Below are 20863 nucleotides of genomic sequence, written 5' to 3' on the forward strand. Positions count from 1 at the left end.
AGTGTGTATCGTAGAGATAGGATAGGAAGGGTGGGAGGGGGAGTGTTCATTCTGGTGAAAGAAGAATTTGTAAGCTACGAAAAAGTTAAAGATGAGACACATGAAATTCTAGGTGTAAGGCTCATTTCTAAAGATAATAGGCAACTTGATATATTTGGAGTGTACAGAGCGGGAAAGGGTAACACTGACGCGGATTCGGAATTATTTGATAGGATAGTCAGCTATGTGGGAAACGACACGGAAAGAAATGTGATTGTAGCGGGAGATCTGAATTTGCCAGATGTCAATTGGGAAGGAAATGCGAATGACAGGAAGCATGATCAACAAATGGCAAATAAGTTAATATGGGAAGGACAGCTGATTCAGAAAGTGATAGAACCAACCAGAGGGAAAAATATCCTGGATGTCGTGCTGATAAAACCAGATGAGCTCTATAGGGAAACTGAAGTAATAGATGGTATTAGTGATCATGAAGCTGTTTTTGTGGTAGTTAAAAATAAATGTGATAGAAAGGAAGGTCTTAAAAGTAGGACTGTTAGGCAGTACCATATGGCTGATAAAGCAGGCATGAGGCAGTTTCTAAAACGTAAGTATGATCGGTGGAAAATGGTAAATAAAAATGTAAACAGACTCTGGGATGGGTTTAAAGAAATTGTTGAGGAATGCGAAAACAGGTTTGTACCATTAAGGGTGGTAAGGAATGGTAAAGACCCACCTTATTATAATAGAGAAATAAAGAGACTAAGAAGGAGGTGCAGACTGGAAAGAAATAGAGTTAGAAATGGCTGTGGAAGTAAGGAGAAATTGAAGGAACTTACTAGAAAATTGAATCTAGCAAAGAAGGCAGCTAAGGATAACATGATGGCAAGCATAATTGGCAGTCATACGAATTTTAGTGAAAAATGGAAGGGTATGTATAGGTATTTTAAGGCAGAAACAGGTTCCAAGAAGGACATTCCAGGAATAATTAATGAACAAGGGGAGTGTGTATGTGAGGATCTTCAAAGGGCAGAAGTATTCAGTCAGTAGTATGTAAAGATTGTTGGTTACAAGGATAATGTTGAGATAGAGGAGGAGACTAAGGCCAAAGAAGTAATAAAATTTACATATGATAACAATGACATTTACAATAAGATACAAAAGTTGAAAACTAGAAAAGCGGCTGGAATTGATAAGATTTCTGGGGATATACTAAAGACAATGGGTTGGGATATAGTACCATATCTGAAGTACTTATTTGATTATTGTTTGGTCAGAGGAGCTACACCAGATGAATGGAGAGTTGTTATAGTAGCCCCTGTGTATAAAGGAAAGGGTGATAGACATAAAGCTGAAAATTACAGGCCAGTAAGTTTGACATGCATTGTATGTAAGCTTTGAGAAGGCATTCTTTCTGATTATATTAGACATGTTTGTGAAATTAATAACTGGTTCGATAGAAGGCAATTCGGTTTTAGGAAAGGTTATTCCACTGAAGCTCAACTTGTAGGATTCCAGCAAGATATAGCAGATATCTTGGATTCTGGAGGTCAAATGGACTGTATCGCGATTGACCTATCTAAAGCATTTGATAGGGTGGATCATGGGAGACTACTGGCAAAAATGAGTGCAACTGGACTAGACAAAAGAGTGACTGAATGGGTTGCTATATTTCTAGAAAATAGATCTCAGAGAATTAGAGTAGGTGAAGCTTTATCTGACCCTGTAATAATTAAGAGGGGAATTCCTCAAGGCAGTATTATCGGACCTTTATGTTTTCTTATATATATATAAATGATATGAGTAAAGGAGTGGAATCGGAGGTAAGGCTTTTTGCAGATGATGTTATTCTCTATAGAGTGATAAGTTACAAGACTGTGAGCAACTGCAACGTGACCTCGAAAATGTTGTGAGATGGACAGCAGGCAATGGTATGTTGATAAACAGGGTTAAACGTCAGGTTGTGAGTTTCACAAATAGGAAAAGTCCTCTCAGTTTTAATTACTGCGTTGATGGGGTGAAAGTTCCTTTTGGGGATCATTGTAAGTATCTAGGTGTTAATATAAGGAAAGATCTTCATTGGGGTAATCACATAAATAGGATTGTAAATAAAGGGTACAGATCTCTGCACATGGTTATGAGGGTGTTTAGGGGTTGTAGTAAGGATGTAAAGGAGAGTGCGTATAAGTATCTGGTAAGACCCCAACTAGAGTATGGTTCCAGTGTATGGGACCCTCACCATGATTACCTGATTCAAGAACTGGAAAAAAACCAAAGAAAAGCAGCTCGATTTGTTCTGGGTGGTTTCCGACAAAAAAGTAGCGTTACAAAAATGTTGCAATGTTTGGGTTGGGAAGAATTGAGAGAAAGAAGAAGAGTTGCTCGACTAAGTGGTATGTTCCGAGCTGTCAGTGGAGAGATGGCGTGGAATGACATTAGTAGACGAATAAGTTTGAGTGGCGTTTATAAAAGTAGGAAAGATCACAATATGAAGATAAAGTTGGAATTCAAGAGGACAAACTGGGGCAAATATTCATTTATAAGAAGGGGAGTTAGGGAATGGAATAACTTACCAAGAGAGATGTTGCAATAAATTTCCAATTTCTTTGAAATCATTTAGGAAAAGGCTAGGAAAGCAACAGATAGGGAATCTGCCACCTGGGTGACTGCCCTAAATGCAGATCAGTATTGATTGATTGATTGAACCCACCATCTCCCGGATACTGGATACTGATCGCACTTACGCGACTGCAGCTATCGAGCACTGTTTTTAATTTACTACCCCAGCAGTGCAATAGTCAAACTTTTCTTCTCATATGACGTTGGTTTTAGTCTTGGAAACGCTGACTTTATTACAGTGACAGGAAAAGTACAAAATAAAAGTAACTGGGCTGACTTAAAAGTTACCTGAGAAATATTTTACACAATTACAATGACTGCACAGAACTCGTGTCTTTAGGAAATCAATGATATATTCTTGATGTACAAATGGAATGTTACCAAAGTTTTCACGGAAAAATGCAATCCGTTGTGTGTGTTTTGGCATAGTGACACTAAGACTAAACAACTTTTAAAAATGATTTGCTACCAAGCAAAGTTTTCATGTCACATTTGTGTTTTCATTATTTTGAGGATAACGAATTCAAAATGTATATTCAAATAGGGGAGTGGAAATTCTGTAACACCCTTCATCGTCACATGTTTATTCCAGCTCCATGTCTCGATCAAGAAGTACACGATTATCTGAATCTCTACCAGTAACCACAACAAGCTGCGAGTCTGGTTCCCTGGTCGAGTGGCCTTCAGTTCAGATGGTCAAGACAAAGGATTTTAACTGTGTGTAGTTGATTCCTCTGGCTCCGGGGACTGGGTGTTATTTCACATGTGTAAGTCCATCTTAGCATGTTAATTCACAATTAGTATAGAGAAAATTACACATGGTATATAGAAATTGTGCATTAACAAGTATAAGAAAGAATAGAAACCGAGGCTGGGTAAATGGTAGAATAAGACCAAAAACCAAGATATTATTTAAAGAAAATAATACAAGCTGCAAGTAAATGAATGAGAGTATGTTGTACCCTTGGGAAGTCGCCTTGAGAATGCTGGGGCTCCAAATTTGCAAAGCATTCCTAAAAAAAAAAAAAAAAAAAAAGCATGCGATGTGCATCAATTACTAAAACGAATAGGTAACTAAAATGAAATGATTATAATTTTATTTCAAGAATAAATTACAAGTAAAAATTACATTTTGTGAAAAGTAACCTTTACAAGTAAAAATTACTAAAAAGCTATTGTTATAAATAATTCAATTACTTTTACTCAATTACCTCCCAACTCTGATTTTATACTATACTCGATGCATTTCTATTCAAAAAGTTACACAGTAAGTTGTCCCCATAGTCTGTCATTATGATAAAGTCCTAGAAATAACCCAAATGGTTTATACTTCCATGAAGCTGAATAACCATTTCTTATTTTATTCCTGTTACAAAATGGTGTATACAAACTACGTATGAATAATAAGGGTGAACTAACCGATTAGTATCTGTTCCACCACCAAACAAAAATACTGAAGATATCTTTATATCTTCGTATTTAACCCAGCATTACTCGCAAGGTTTTTATGCGCACCGTTACTCGCTAGTGAGCGCAGTGCTCACCTTTACGGTTAAAGGCCATAGTATGCCCATATAAAGATGGAGGTATTTTTAAATATGTCAATTTGAGATAGTTATTTATTTAGGAACACGCCAAGCAGAGCATCTGTGCGTCTAAACTTCGCTACGGCTGTATTTGGGAGATGCGCAAGTTTGAACCCTACCATTGGCTGTGCTGAGAATAGTTTTCTAATGTTTACTGTTTACACTTCCGCGCAAATGCTGGGACAGTTTCTATTCATATGTCATAGTTGATTCTTTCCCCCTCCTTACCCAATTTCCTTCACCGTCTTTCATTTCATCTTCATTAGCTCCTCAACTGAAGTCGGCATCAGGAAGGGCATCCGGCCATAAAACAAGCAATATAAATTCATTTCACTTCATCCCTGACCCCTTATCAAGAAACGGGACTAAGGAGTAGACAAAGAACTTATTTTGGAACACAAATTTAATTTAATTTTTTATATTTTTTTTTTCTTTGCTATTTGGTTTAAGTCGCACTGACACAGATAGGTCTTATGGCGACGATGGGAGAGGAAAGGCCTAGGAACAGGAAGGAAGCGGCCATGGCCTGAAGTAGTTATTTAGGAACACGAATGCTTAGACTAAATTTAAACAAATTTGAGATAGGAGGAGTATGAACTAAATAATGCAAACATATGCAAGCATAATAGGAAACAAAAAGTTTACACAATCAGTAGGGACCTGAAAAAAATCGCATTTGCCATAAATGTGAATTTTTTAATCTTGTACTGAAATCAAGCCTATGGTAATTCTAATGTGGAATTAAATCACTTTTATGCATAAGTAGAAGTGCGACAAAATGCAAATTGTGACCCAAAATGTGAAATTAGTACGAATAGGCCTATGCTATTTTGGTGTGAATTCTGCAAAAATGTGCTATTTTACTGGCGAAAACAACATATTTCAGCAAAATCGTCAGAAATACTCAAAATATGATGCACAAATCTTTCGACCATTCCGATCGATGAAGAAAAGTAGCCGATCGATTGCTGCTTGCTGACTTTAATCAATATTTACAATGGGAATAGCAAGGGGAATAAGATCTGTATAAATTATTATCGAAATGTAAATAGTGTCTCATGGAAATAACGATATATATGCAGCGTTGTTTTCCTGTTGTTCAAAATTGAAACTAGTGAAGAGTAGAAAGTCAAGTGATCGTTTAGGTTATGGGCCGCACAACAAAAACTGCGCACGAAAGGGCTTAGCAATATGCGAAGGATGGTTTATATGCCACAGATTCAGCGACAGTGTTTTGCAACTATTGTAATTGCCGAGTTGGGAGGGAAAAAAAAGATAGCATTGTGAAACATGTTAAATCTGAAAAACATATGGGTAAGCGACGCGGTAACGAAAGTTCAACCCCTGCTGCTAGTATGTCTCAAAGGAAGCAATCTTCTGTGCTTACACAGTTAGAAGTTGTAAACGACGAAAAATTTCCAGAGATAACTTCTCGAAACGTACAGTTGAAGTATTTGCCAAAGCAAATATACCTCTGGAAAAGCTGGAAAGCAAAGAGCTAAGAGCCTGGATTACTGTGTTTTCAAATGAAGAGCTGCCATGTGTGAGAATTCTATGTGAATTATATTTACCGGGTAAGTTTCGATTTCATTGATCGGGTACGGTTTAGGTATTACGACATCGAAACTACGCATAAAATTGAAGGATACCGAATTTGAGTGCGATTTCCATATTGAACTATCTACCCGTACCCAACTGCTCCAGTAATTTTAAATTATTTTTTTATAATTTGAGGTCTTTCTTCCTTTCTAGAAGTTGCATCTCATCACCAGAAAAGAACAGCAGAGGCTCTAGTGGGGAAGAACATCAACATACTCTGTGATGAGCGACCCAAGCCGCCAGCCACCAACACGGGCTTCGCATAGCCATCCTCCTACTTTCGAAGTGAGCCAATTGCGATTGCAGATTGATTGCCAGTTTTTATGCAATCACGCTCCAGCCATTAATTAGAGCACACATGCCCCGCCGTGGGTGGAATAAACTTTTGATGCATTTCTCGGCTTCTGGGCGCTCCAAAAAACACTTCCGTTTCACATTCATTACACTGGACACTTCATGACCTCAATTCAGCCTGTGAATAAAGTATTCCGTATTTTAAGTTGGGAACACAAAGAAAATTTTGCTCTATTCAATGATTTGCTCTGCTTAATTCTCTTATGTCCGGATCAAAATATCACAATTTTGCATGCCAATAGTCAACGTTGGCACTCGTGAAACATGAGGAAAAAACGGGAAGTTGCCTCCGTTAGCTTGGAACACTGTAAATAAGCCATGCCTCTGGGCGTATTAGACTATTCGTTCCGTTGCTTCTTATTCCTTGCTCTGTCTGGTGAGAGAGCGAGAGAGCGATTTTCGCATGGGGACTGGTTTCACCTTCTCCTTCTTTTAATTGCAGAGTTCTCTTTCGCGGGTCTGCTTCTGGCCACACGCTGATCAATTCCTGGGAACGATCCTTTTGCCCAAACATGCCACAATTACTTCTGGCATTATTTTAACAAGATGGAAAGATGCATATAATGCCAATGAGCTGTACAGGATACCATACGGTTTCAATATAGGCAGAGATGAAAGGAGCACATGCCTTGCTAGCCAAAGGTAAGACTATCTCGCTTCACTCAATCTACCTTCCCTTCAAATAATAATCGGCAAAGGCTCGGGATTTTTAAATCAGCAATGTTGGTTTATTGTGTTCTGAAATGCCAAAATACTGATACCATTGCCTCTTCATCACCGTTCCCCATCAATACACCTTCACAGCTGACTGAAACACGAGGGAGTTGAAAAAAACTCCATTACCTGCTACACCCTCAGGCAGAGTCACAATTTTGCTCTGAGGGAACAGAACAGTACACTCTGGTTTTAAAATACCACTTGACTACACAGAAGTGATACACTAAATAGCATTTTTCAAAGAATTGTGACATGGCTTATTATTTTACAGTGATGTGCACTAACCATCTGGGATGAGCATACAATGACAAACAAAATGGCAGTAGAAACCTTGGGACGTGCTTTAGGGGCATTAAAAATACTGACTCAGTTATGTGGGGTATTACAGTCTTATTTTCAAGCAATTTTCATCAAATACTCCCTGTCATTCCATGAGAAATGTGAGCTGACCTAGCCAATGCCTGCCTGAAACATTCTGTAAACTAGCAGAATGTCACTTCTCTTACCTTGAACCTCAGTATAAGAGTCTGCCTGGCAGTGACGTTCACTGCCAGGAGTTCGCCGTTACACCCTTGATAATTAGTAAAGGGATACAGGAAAAGTTTGACGAGAATAGTACTACTTTCAAAAAGAATGTGGAAAATCATTCTAAATTTTGAAAAGTTTGTAGCTGCTGTCTTGCTAATGAGATCAAACAGTTGACCATGGAAACATGCCATTCTCACCCCTTACAACACACAGCTTAAAGTGTTTAACACCACCATTGTCATCAAATTATGTACATCTCTGTAGACAGTGTAGCAGATCAGAAAGATCTTGTGAAGTTGCATAACTCAATCACAACTCCTCAATTTCCTGTGCTTAAGTTCTGCCAAAAAAGGGGACTCATTTTATGCTATTTCAGATTATACCCTCAAACTCACTCACCTTACAATTAAAGCCCTCCTCAAGTTTGTAATTCAAGTAACATCAGTAACAGGCTGCTGGAAGGATGAATCTGCTTTTATTTTCTGAATTCCACTGATATCAAATAATTACCGGTTATTTTCTTGCACATCGTCTGTAATCACGATAAATAAGTCACAACGACAGATGCTGAAGGTTGCAGGCGGAGATTTCTGCTCGACCTGCATCTCACATGGCCAGTTCAATGTTGCCTGTTCCATGTCTTTGGTGGTGGTGGGGTAATATGATGTGAATCCTGAGGGATAGACAAGCTAGAAGAAAAATGGCCTCCACCACAGAGGGTATGAAAAGTACAGGGAGACCTAGGATATTATGGTCATGCCAGGCTTGAAACAATGTTAAGGAGAAAGGTGTGAAAATAGGAAAGGTCAAAAAGCTGGTTGCAAACGGAAGAATAGTTTATTCACAGAGGTTTGCAGAGTTAGACATAGTAAAATCCTTCAAAAAATTTTAAGAAAATAATACAGTACTTCAAGCTTAGCCTCAGATAATATGGGGTATTAGTTAATCGGTGCTCATATAAACGGAGTCTACTGTATTTCGAATGTAATGGAATCATTCAAAATACTTACTCTTGATTCTTCAACACCCTCTGCATATGAAGGAGGTTCACCAATACAGAAAAAGTCTTTTACAGCAGGAGCACCACAGAGTTCCTTATGATCCAAAATAGCATTGATGAAGCATTGCAAACCTTGAATTCTTTCTTCCAAGAAGTCTGGGTCAAAATTATCCCCAAACCAGCGCTTCTTTGGGAGAGATAATTTGATGGAAGGAAAATCTCCCTTGAGCTGCAACAAACAAAAGGTCAACAGTATCGATTGAATTTGGTAACTATTCCTCTCATGGATGTTAGAAGAGCTTGCATTGAACAATTAGGATGAACCTCCCATTCTGGACTCGCCTGGTGATCAACCACTTCATAATACGAATCACTGAAGATATACAATCAATTTTAAGGTTGTGTAGAGTTTTTGAGCTTAAAGTGTTATATATGAAATGAAGATCCGCTTTGAAAGACAAAAGGTAATGACAAGATAAAGAGAGGCAAAATCAAATCAAGGCTGGTGGATCATTTCAAGTATCCCACCATGCAGCATCATATTCAGCCAAACTGGAAATCAGATCTCAGAAATGATCATCATTTCCAGCAACTCTAATAAATTCGGTCCAACTCTGTTTTACGTAACACTTGGTTCAAAATTGGAGATAAGTGAATAATGAAGATGACCTAGTACTAATTAGTGGGTGAAATGACCAAGAAGGACATTTAATAAGAACTGCAAAATTATAATAATGCTATTGGTTTCATGTCCCACTACCTAGGTTTAGTTTTCTGAGAAGCAAAGGTGCCAGAATTTTGTCCCACAGAATTTCTTTTTCTTGCCAGTTAACCTACAGACACAACGCAGGTTTATTTGAGCATCATCAAATTCCACTGGAACGAGCCTGGATCAAACACCAATTGGGCTCAGAAGACCAGTGCTCTTCCATTGAAGCGAGTCAGCCTACCTACCACAATATTAATGAAGAATCTGCAAACCATTCAAGAGATAATTGGTCTCAGAGAGAAACAATAGTCCATGAAGCAAGGACTGTAAAAAATATTTCTCCTTCCAAGGAATAATGAGCAATACACATTTTTTTTTTTTTTTTTTTTTTTTTTTGGTGAGCTGTTATTGTTATTAAAAAATACATTGCAACTAGGAGATATCCTGATGACAATGCTTGCTTGCTTACAGTATGTAACGTTCATGCTATCTTTGTCCATCTCATCAGTCTGGCCAACTTACACATCAGTTCCACTCATCAATTGGACTATAGAAAAATTCTCTTTTTGACTTATTTTTTTCCCTGCAACACTCAAGTGAAATTCAAAGTAATCTACGAGAGTTTCTTTTAACAAAGGTCCGACTGGCTGTAGCTTTAAAAAGTTGGTGTGCCTGTTGAAATACGCATGCGTGCTGTCTCCCGGCATGCCTTGGGCACGAGTTGCAGTTGTATTACCACTGCGTATGGTTCGGTGTGGGCAGTTGAAATGTTTCACATAATTGAGCATCCTGCTGAGTGTGAAATAAAGTCTGTGATTTGATTTTTTACTGCAAGGAACATATCAGCTGCGGATGTTCATCGCCAGATATGTGAGGTGTACGACTCTAATGCAACGAGTGGCACCAAAGTGCATAAATGGGTGAAACTGTTCAAGGATAGGTGGGACAATGTCCACGATGAACCGGAATCGGGTCAACCTTCTGTAATTTCACATGATTTTGGTGTGCAGTCGACGCAAAAATCCATGAAGACCGGCGTTTCACAATTTCCACAAGTTGTAAGGTCAGTGCTATACAAAATCGTATCAGACACCTCGCAGTTCAGAAAACAGTGCACATGATGGGTTCCCAGACTGCTTACTGAGGAATACAAAGCCAGGAGAATGGCTTGTGCTTTGATCATTTTGTCTCGATACAGTGAGGAAGGGGATCAAAGTTTGGGCTACACTGTCACAGGGGACAAAACATGTGTTTTGCATTTGACTCCAGAATCAAAGCAGTAATCAATGGAATGGCGACACAAGTCATCTCAAGTCAAAGTGAAAGCCAAACAGACAATGTCAACACCCAAGATTATGGCCAATGTGTTTTGGGAAAGACACGGTGTCCTGTTAGTCGACTTTATGACAAGAGGGTCAACAATAAACTCAGCTGCGTACTGCACAACCTTGAGAAAGCTTTGGTGTGCTGTATAGAAAAAGTGATATGCCCTATTGTCATCTGGAGTTTTGTTGCTACATGAAAACTCAAGAGTTAATCTGATCTTTTGGATAGGAGCAAATGAACCAGCCCGGATCTCATGTCAAGCGATTATCAACTGTTCCATTACCTGAAGCAGTTCCTCGCCAGTCAGTGGTTTGACACCGATGAAGAAGTGTAAACAGCAATTGAAGATTGGCTTTGGTCAGAGGCAGCAGAGTTCTACGATGAAGGGATACAAGAATTGGGGGAACACTATGATAAATGTTTAAACAAACACTGTAACTACGTAGAAAAATGGCTTAATGTGTAAAGAGGACATAATAAGATTTTGGCAATATCATTATTTTGGTTTCTATTGACAAATGGATCTTATTTATAAAATAGCCCTTGTATCTACTGCTATACAGTGAGTCTACTTTGTTCTGGAAGCCTCATCTAACTGCCTCTGACGCCATTTCCTTGGCTACTCTTTGTAATCGAGAAACTTCTGTTAACGTGTGCTGTGCTGATTCGTGATGGCGTATTAAGTGCCTCCCTGCGATCTACTGGTTAAATTTTGTAAGCAACGGACGGTTCTTAGGTATTCAGCTGGTGACTTCATTCAGCTTCTCCTCACTAGATCACAGTATCTTACTATGAAATCTTACAGTAAATTGTGAAATTATTCAGAAGATTTTGGCTACCCAATAGGGATATGATCTAATTACACTATGCTAGATGTATTAGATTTGTAAAATTTTAATATTCTTTCTCACTCACTCCCCAAATGACCTTATTCAGGAAACTGTTAAGGTTATGAACATCGGGGACATTCCACATATTGCTCCCTAGTTCCATGAACTTGCTCTGTAGTTTAACTTATGAGAGTGTTGTTAAGCATAGAGAAAACAAATGTGAAGACAGTTCAGTGTTTATGTTCTCACACACTCATTTCTTGACTTCAAAAGCCCTTACTGTTTGCCTTTGTACACATGGCCAACTGCTTTTTCTGACTCACTTATATTAATGGCAAATGCCCTTATGGTAGCTAGATCAGTAGTAAAGATTTAATCAAGGATTAAACCGTTTAAGAGTTTTAGTTATGTTCTATCGCAGGTTTACTGGTGGACCATGTCAATCCCTTTTACAATGTAAATTAATAATTATGTTAACTCACTGGTCATAATTTGAGAAATTTGTATGAATTATCTAGGATGAACCAAATATATTGTACCACGAAGGCATAGGCCCTGGCACATATGTGTTATAAAATCTTTATTCATGAAAGAACGGCTGAGTTACAATGTCCGAACAGTTGTACAAGAGAATGTTCTCGTCTCTACTCCTCTATGTGAGGAAGACAGCATAAGAGGGGGCAAGGTCGAGTGATGTCAGCACCACATGTATCTCACCTCCCCGTAGAAACGTCTCAAAATAATTTTTATACTTCTCAACGACTTGACCGATAAATATGAGACTAACTAACACCAACTTGTAGCTCACATTTTAAATGTACGACGTTGCAAATTTGAGATTAATCCGCCTAGTGGTTTAAATGATATGACAAATTGAAGTTTGGAATGTATAACCACCCCTCTGTCACCTGACTCGGAGAGCTTGCTTCCAGCCGGATATAAATAGGTCGACGACCCGAGGGTATTGTCAGTGTGTGTGTGTCTTGAACTCTACGACTCGACCATGACTAGACGTCATTACGCTCCATCGCGCTTCGCGAGAGATATGAAAGTTATATTCTAGAACTTTGAATTTGTGCGAGGTCGTAGTAAGTGAAGTTTCAACCGCGTCGTGGCGTGTGAGATGTTGTAAAGTTTTCATCATATAAGATTAATGAGTGTCTTAACTAAGTGAATTTACAATAGAGACTGTGCATTGAAGTATAATCGAGAATACCAGTGTTAAATTTACCAGTCGATGGTATTGTGGATTTTGTTAATCTCTCATATTTTTGAAATTTGTCGTGATCATTGACAGTGACAGCATACTAGGAAATTGTGCGTGATAAACTGAATTTCCAATTTATGACAACTTATTAATTTTGAGATGAATTTCTCGTATACAATTACGATTGTGAACTGTTTGAAATACAATTCCACTTAAATATTCAAGGATTAATAGGACTAAATGTGACTATTTTTCACGTATTTTCTCGAACTTTCGATTATTACCGTAGGAAATGAACTGAATGTTAAGGACATTTTATGGCATTATTAGGTCATACGAACCCGTGACATGCAAACTCATTCATAAAATCCTCTTAAGCTGCGAACATTAGTATTCAAGAGACTGTTATAGGAGTGATATTAATTGCAATTTCTCGAGTGTTTCACGGACCGTGATAGTTATTCTACGATTGAATTTAAGACATAATCAGCGATTATTATTAACTGTGATAGTGTTCAACTCATGTTTTATAAACTGTGAGTGAAAGACTGTGCTTTCGATTTCGAAAATGACCTCAGGTCATTACTGCATTAACTTGACTTATGGTTCAAACTGTAGCATAGACTGTGATATTCTGAGTCACGTATTTAATATCGTAGAACAAAAGTGCGAGTACAAACTGTGCATTAAGACTTATGTCAGTGTAAAATACAACTCATTAATGATAATTAAGAGTCCTACAGCTCGTTATATTGTGCCAATTGAATTTTCCGTGTTTCAACATTTCTCTTTAAAAGAACATTGGAAATCTTGGCGGTGTCGTGATATTACACTACGTAGAAGGTCATCTCCAGCGTGGGATTAATCGTGGTTTCTTCATGGGATATTCGTGGTATCCAGCGAGGGATTGATAGTGGTTTCTAGAGGGATGAAAACGTGGTGTCTTCATGGGATGGAACGTGTTACGCTGCTGGTGCCGAGTTCGAGTTCGGGCTGCACACTACAGAAAGTTCCAGTCACCAAGTCACAGGACAGTACTTCATCTATCCTTATGAGCAGATTACAGGTGATATAAGTGTATTTCATATATTTTTGAGTGAGTAATTACACTTAAGACACTAACTGACTTTTTAATAAAGCACTCAATCGTTCACACTGCTACATTCATCAAACGAAAAGTGCTTCGTGCGGATTCTAATCCTACTGTTTATAATAATTGTAGGAGGTTATTCAAGAAGACTTCAGGTCTTATTTTGAACTGTAAGTTTCTTTTCAAAGTTTGTGTAAACTGAAGTCATTTCACTCAGATGAACTATAGGGCTTGCCATAAAACAAGTGCACTACCGTATTTACTCGCGTATTAGACCCCTTTTTTTCCCACTTTTACAGCTAAAAATAGTAAAGGGGGGTCCAATATGCGATAACCTCAAAATTTTGTGAAGCGAACACGTGACTTCTAGGTTATAAAGAGCTATAAATTGTATGTGTAAACATTCTATACGTACTATTATTTAACAAACTTAGAATGTAGCCTATTTAAGTTATACTGGCTATCTTCATCGGAAGGCAGTATTTCTAAACGTAAAAAGACAATAAATGGTGAACACGACTTTTAGGCCTACGATAAATATAAAAGTCCGTTTTAGATACCGTACTCATATTACATCATTGTCATTTGTTACATCTCAGTAATTCCTCTGGTGAGGCTGACGTCAGGAAGGGCACACGGCCGTAAAAACTCACTACGAAGATTCGTCTCGCTTCATACTCGATCCCGTAGAAGAAAGGGATAAGGGTATCGTGTTATAATATAATTAAATATTGATACAAAAGAACTTAATGGCCAGTCATTTGTGTCTGTCAGTTTAGCAGTAGGCTTTGCACACAGTAAAACTGATCGCTGTTTTCATTTGAATTATCGCCTTGCGCCGCCAACTTCCCTGCCTTGCTACCGGCGAGTTGGCATTCTAAGTGACGTCATCTTCACTGCTATCTTTCGCCAGTCACGTCATCCATGTTTCATTCTCTTTGAGCCATGCACTGCAATCAAGAGCATACGAGGTCCAGTCTTTTTTAACCTTTTAAAAATAATTAGGTTCCCGACTATAGACTCTTATTTTTAAGTACATTTAATGCTTGTTCTCTACATTTATCACATCAGGATTTGTCTAAACAGTTGTCCATGAGATAAGACAGACCACATTGTTTAGGTTAGGTTTATTATCGCCCTGATAGTGCCAAAAGTTCGACGGAAGAAATAAAAATAAATAACAGGAAAATATACTGCATTTATGGATATCTACAGGTGTAGTGGTAATGCATTTTATTATCATAATGTTTCATTTCATACGTTCGTTGTCTCTTTTTTTATTAAAGCATACCCTAGTATGTTTTGTTTAGCGTCTCCGAAAATCGTTTAAAAGTAAGTGGGGGACATAAAATTATTATTATTATTATTATTATTATTTTGTTAGGTACGTTGGTGAGTAAAACAATCGTTTTAATTGGATAGCTTTTGTCATGTTTTAAACTTACTTCTCTCCAAATATATACCTATATTGGCCCGAGTTACGAGATATTAAACGACCACTTTCTTAATGATCTCGCCTCCTGTATAAATAGCAACAGCCGTGAATATTTCTCAACTACAGTAAATTCGTTTCCTCATCCCAAGGTGGTACAGCTCACTTTAGACACACCCCCAGTGGAGGGGAGTTACATGTACCGCTTTTACCGCATATCAACCTTCCTGCCATTCGTAAATCTCTGGCAGTACTGTACCGGGAATCGAAGTCAGACCCCCGAAAACAGTAACTAATTGTGCTAACCATTACGTCGGCAGACATTACTAACTACAAAACGCAGACATATAGCATGACTGATGCATGCTTGCAATGCGTGGGTTGGACACGAAGCTAGGCCTATTCATTTATTTGTGTGACGTCATCAGAGCTGCAGTAGACTTACACTACAGAGGCGGACATTTCTTAACTATGAAACACAGATGTATCGCATGGATTTGACGCGTTTTCATTGCAGAGGTCGTACGGATGAAACTATTCACAAATTTGTGTGATGTCATCAGAACTGCAATATGACTTGTACCCGCTTTGAAGCGGAATCATCGTCGTTCTCTGTCGAATTGCATTGGGGGGTCTTATAGGTGAGATTTTTTTTTCATTTTCTTCGTCTCGAAAAGCCAGTGGGGGTCTAATACGCGAGGGGGTCTAATACACAAGTAAATACGGTATTTTACCATCTTATATAATTGGTTTAGATGAACTGTAGGAGTTTTCAGCAAGTGATTGAAAATATTTATTTGAATTATCAGATTGTTCAAGGAAGTGTGAGTTAATGTTGTTTAAATTATCTTAGAAAACAGGTTCGCATCACAAGTGATGGACTTAATTTCTGTGCAATCTAGAAATTTGGTTAAATGAAGTTCTATGTACAAAGTGTTATTTTGAATTTGAGTCTATATAAGAGATCCTAGATGAACTATAGGGTGTTTTGAGATCTCAGAAAATTGGTATTCATTTTGGACATTATTAAAAAACAAGCGGATGTCTCAGAATAACATCAAGTGGATGTTTCAGAATATAACAGCACATATATTTCATTTTTGCATTCTGAAAAGACTGATTGAAAATTTAATTTTGTTAAATGAACAGCAGGGCAATTTATTTGAGAATATCAATAAATATTGTCAAAAATTGTAGTTACCATCTTTTATTCGCCCTGCAAAATTATCCTTCTCTGTACCTGCTCCAATAATAACCGCACACAACCTGAGATCCTTCCCATGCTCTGGCCCCATAATCATTTCCCGGTACAATATATGAAAACATTATGTAACTTGCCTGTTCTTATTTGTATAATTGAGGAACTATCCCCTTGAATTTTATATTTTCAGGCTAATTCTTATCTTGGACCCATTCGATACATCTAGGTATACAAGTGGGCCCTTCTTCTTTTTTTTTTTTTTTTCTTTCCTCCAAAATTCTATAGTGTGCAGTAGAGCACCAAGATTTTTAAGACCTTCACGTGCTGGTCCTTAGCCTATCCTTGTGTATCCTACATGTCAGCATCCAGTACTTAAGCCTTAGGCTGCTTGGTAAATACCTTTCTCCGCCCTCTTCAATCCATCACAAGTAGCATAACAAAATTAAATTAAATCAGACTACACAGAAACAACAACCACCACCACCACTACCAAGTAGGTGTAAATATTTACATTACAACCGTTTTACACAGAATAGTACACTCAAAAAATCTCTTAAGAGGACATTCACTAGTTACATTCATACCTGTTAGTTTTCAAGTTACGAATATCATCTGTATGAAAACGCCCAGATTTCGCTTTGCAACAGCAGAGGCAGTGTGAGTACTGAGTAATGAGTTATGAATGAATTAATGAATGAATCAATCAATAATTATATTCCTTGATAAATTAATCCAATTGCTAATTCCACATCCTATAAATGAATATTTGCCCCAATTTGTCCTCTTGAATACAGACTACTACTTCATAATATGATCTTTCCTATCTTTAAAAGTTTCACTCAAGCTTATTTGCCTACTAATTTTATTCCACACCATCTCTCCACTGACAGCTCGGAACATAACACTTAGTAGAGCAGCTAGTCTTCTTACTCGTAAGTCTTCCCAGCCCAATGTTTGCAACATTTTTGTAACACAACTCTTTCATTGAAAATCACGCAGAACAAATTGTGCTGCTCTCCTTTCGATCTTTTCCAACTCTAGTATCAAGTAATCCAGGAGAGGGCCCCAAACACTGGAATTGTAGCACAAATTGGGATCTTACTAAAGACTTACTTTAGATCCTTACAACTTCTAAATACCCTCATAACCATAGGAAGAGATATGTAACCTTTATTTACAACCTTGTTAATGTGATTACACTGCAGACCTTCAGACCTAGATACTTAAGAGTAATCCCCATGCAGTACTCTCACCCCATCAACTTACAGTCTGACTTTTCATCCCGTTTACCATCATACCATTGCCTGCTGTTCATCTTACAAAGTTGTAGAGGTCTTTATATAGTCACTCACAATCCTGTAACTTATTTACTTCTTTATACAGTACCTATATCATCATCATCATCATCATCTGCAAAAAGCCCCAAATCTGATGCCATTTCTTCACTCATATCATTGACATATAAGAAAACAAAAAATTTTATACAGTCTAATGTGGTGTAATGTGTAATTCTCAGAGTTCTATTTTCTATAAATCTAGCTACCCATTCAACCACTATTTTGTCTAGTCTAATAGCACACATTTCAGTCAGTAGTCTCCCATTATTTGCCTTATCAAAAGCCTTGGATAGGTCAATAGCAATATAGTCCATTTGACCTCCTGAATCTAAAATATCTGCTATACCTTGCTGAAATCCTACACGTTGAGCCTTACCAGAAAAACATTTTCTAAACCCAAACTGCTTTCTTATCAAACAAGTTAGTAATTTTGCAAATGTGTCTAATATAATCAGAAAGAATGTTTTCCCAGAGCTTGCAAGCAACAGATAGATGTCAAACTGACTGGCCTGTAATAATATGCTTTATGTTTATCACCCTTTGCTTTGTACACTGGGGCTACTATAACAAACTCTCCATTCATTTGGTATAGCTCCTTCATGTAAACAGTAAACAAATAATAATTTCAGATACGGCCCTATATCCCAACTCACTGCCGTATATCCCCAGAAATTTAAACCCCAGCTGCTTTTCAAGCTTTCAAGCTTTCAACCTTTGTATCTTTTTGTAAATGTCTTTATTATCATAGGTCCATTTCAGAACATCACCAGTATTAATTGCCTGCTTTACCTGGACATTATCGTTATATACGACTATCTTTACACACTGCTGATTGAACAAGTCTGCCTTCTGGAAGTCCTGACATACAATGTACACTCCCCTTATTCATTAATGTTTCCTGGAGCCTGTTTCTGCCTTAAAATACCTACATACACCCTTCAAATTTTCCCTAAAATTCATATGACTGCCAGTTTGCTATCATGTAATTCACAGCAGACTTTTTTGTTTGTTACTAAATTCGTTGCCATCATGTAATTCACAGCAGACTTTTTTGTTTGTTACTAAATTCAATTTCCTAGCAAGTTCCTTCAATCTCTCCTTACTTCTACTACCAATACCAACAATTTCTTTCTAAACTGTACTGCCTCCTTAATCTCTTTATTTCTCTGTTAAAATACAGTAGGATCTTTACCATTCCTTACCACATGCCTGTTTTCACACTCCTGAACAACTGCTTCAAAAACCATCCCATGGGCTGTTGACATTTCTTTAATTTACCATTTTCCACTGACCATAATTATTTCTTTTAAAAAAATTCCACCATGTCTCTCATATCAACCATAAGGTATTGCCTAACACTCGTACTATTACAACCTTTTTTTTTTTTTTCAGCGATCTTTAGTTTTAACTAGGACAGAAAAAGCTTTGTGATCACCTATATCATTTACCACTTCAGTTTCTCTATAGAGCTGATCTAGTTTTATGTCCAGCTCCATGGCTAAATGGTTGGCATGCTGGCCTTTCGTCACAGGGTTCCTGGGTTAGATTCCCGGCAGGGTTGGGAATTTTAACCATAACTGGTTAATTCCCCTGATGCAGGAACTGGGTGTATGTGTCATCGTCATCGTCATCACCATTTCATCCTCATCACGATGCGCAGGATGTTTTTAGGAGACCAATCTTTTCCTTCTGTATTTCTTACCAAAGAATCAAAATAAGTCTACAGGCAACGAGTAACCACCAATAATTATGTAAATAATCTGTTTGCTAGTTTTTCATTGTGAAATTCTTAAGAGAAATCCTCACAATGAAAAATCTGCAGGGTGACCTCTCTCAAATCAGCAAAACATGACCAGATGTGTTAAGGAATAACTGAGGTACTGGCAACATCTCCATTAATGGAGGCTCCAGTTATTGCTATGGTTGATTCCTGTGATGTGGTAGCTTTTATTCCACACAAGTCACAGAAAATGTGCAGTCATAAACAACATTGATTAACAAAGATGTACAAAATGAAGAATTTTTCCATGTAACTTACTTTTTCAAGCCTTTGTCTGATCCCAAGTGCAGAGACAATTCAAGGCAACATGGTTCACTACCATACGATGCTGACACTAATCCTAAAAAGTCTGAACATTCTTGTATAGCTGCTGTGGTTTCATGAATTAACCAGGTGGTCTGTTTCCAACAAATTATACCGGAAAGGAAGCACATCATTTCCTCAGCAACAGCCAAAATTTCATTAGAAATGAAACAAACATTACTGTCAACAGGTTTATACATATGGCAAGCAAATACTATTAATTCATTAGATTAAACTGAAAAATAATACAGAATTTTAATTAATTAAAAATTGAGAGCAATGAGAAAATGGCCACAAGTAAGAAGGTCATTGTGTACTTCCCACTATAATTAGGGGAACAAGCACAATTACACATGGCAATATTTATGAGCAAAAACATAACATGTATACTATTAATGTATGCTGGCTGAAAACCTCGCAAAATTACTTCCTCTGCAGCACAAAAAAAGAAGCACAAGACTTTTGAGGCATCCATATGGTAGGAGGAAATGAGGAGTAGTAGCTCATGATATAGCCATTGCTGGGAACATAGTATGAACTGTAACAGCTTCTAGCTGAGGGTGCAGTGGCTTTTCTTCATTGAAGAGGTCCGAGTGGGTTAGTACACAAATCGCTTCAGCTCCTCTGCTATTTCTCACAGGATAATCTTCAGAAAATAATTTTTAGTCTCTCCTGAATGTAAGCAATTTTCATTTTTTTGCATGTGTTGATGGATGTAACTTACTTTTTACAATCTTGGTTTGTAACTTGATGTTTTATTCCACCTAATCAATACATATATTTTTTATGAATAGGACTGGTTTCAACCGTTTGACTGTCATCTTTAGCTATTAATTTACACAAGTTAAACTAAAATAAGGACACAATCATTAAATAAAACAGGGTTTGTAAACCCTGAGCTAAAAGTATAAACACATTGCAAAACTCTTTGGTCCACTTTAAACTTCTTGGATTTACGCTTGACAATAGACTAACTTAAAAAACTTGATAGGAATATTCCAACTGTGTACAGGTTTCATCATAAAAATAACAAATATTTTAAAAAATAATCAAAATACCAATATAATAGGTTAATAGTATAACCTACACACTGTCTGGCCAGTTAATCTGCTATGGTAATGGAGTAAACCCATACAGCCAGTGTCTCCACGTCGAGTGTTGGGCGGCGGTAAATAGGACCCACTATAACAACCAACAACTAAGGGCAGAGGAGTCCTTATAGATGGGAACTGATCCCTCAGTGGAGGAAATGCCACTGAAACCCCG

At 37.6% G+C, this 20863-nt stretch overlaps 1 protein-coding gene across 4 annotated transcripts in view; it reads right to left on the reverse strand.

Annotated features, from left to right (window-relative positions):
- Snx16 (sorting nexin 16) overlaps nt 1–20863 on the reverse strand; it is a 131647-nt gene that overhangs the window by 13576 nt on the left and 97208 nt on the right. For all 4 annotated transcript variants that reach the window (XM_067138923.2, XM_067138920.2, XM_067138921.2 and 1 more), the window contains exon 5: nt 8393–8611. In XM_067138923.2, coding sequence (XP_066995024.1) covers nt 8393–8611 — 219 coding nt within the window. The remainder of the gene's footprint in view (nt 1–8392; nt 8612–20863) is intronic.

Source organism: Anabrus simplex, chromosome 2, assembly GCF_040414725.1.
Source record: "Anabrus simplex isolate iqAnaSimp1 chromosome 2, ASM4041472v1, whole genome shotgun sequence".
Classification (NCBI taxonomy): Eukaryota; Metazoa; Arthropoda; class Insecta; order Orthoptera; family Tettigoniidae; genus Anabrus; species Anabrus simplex.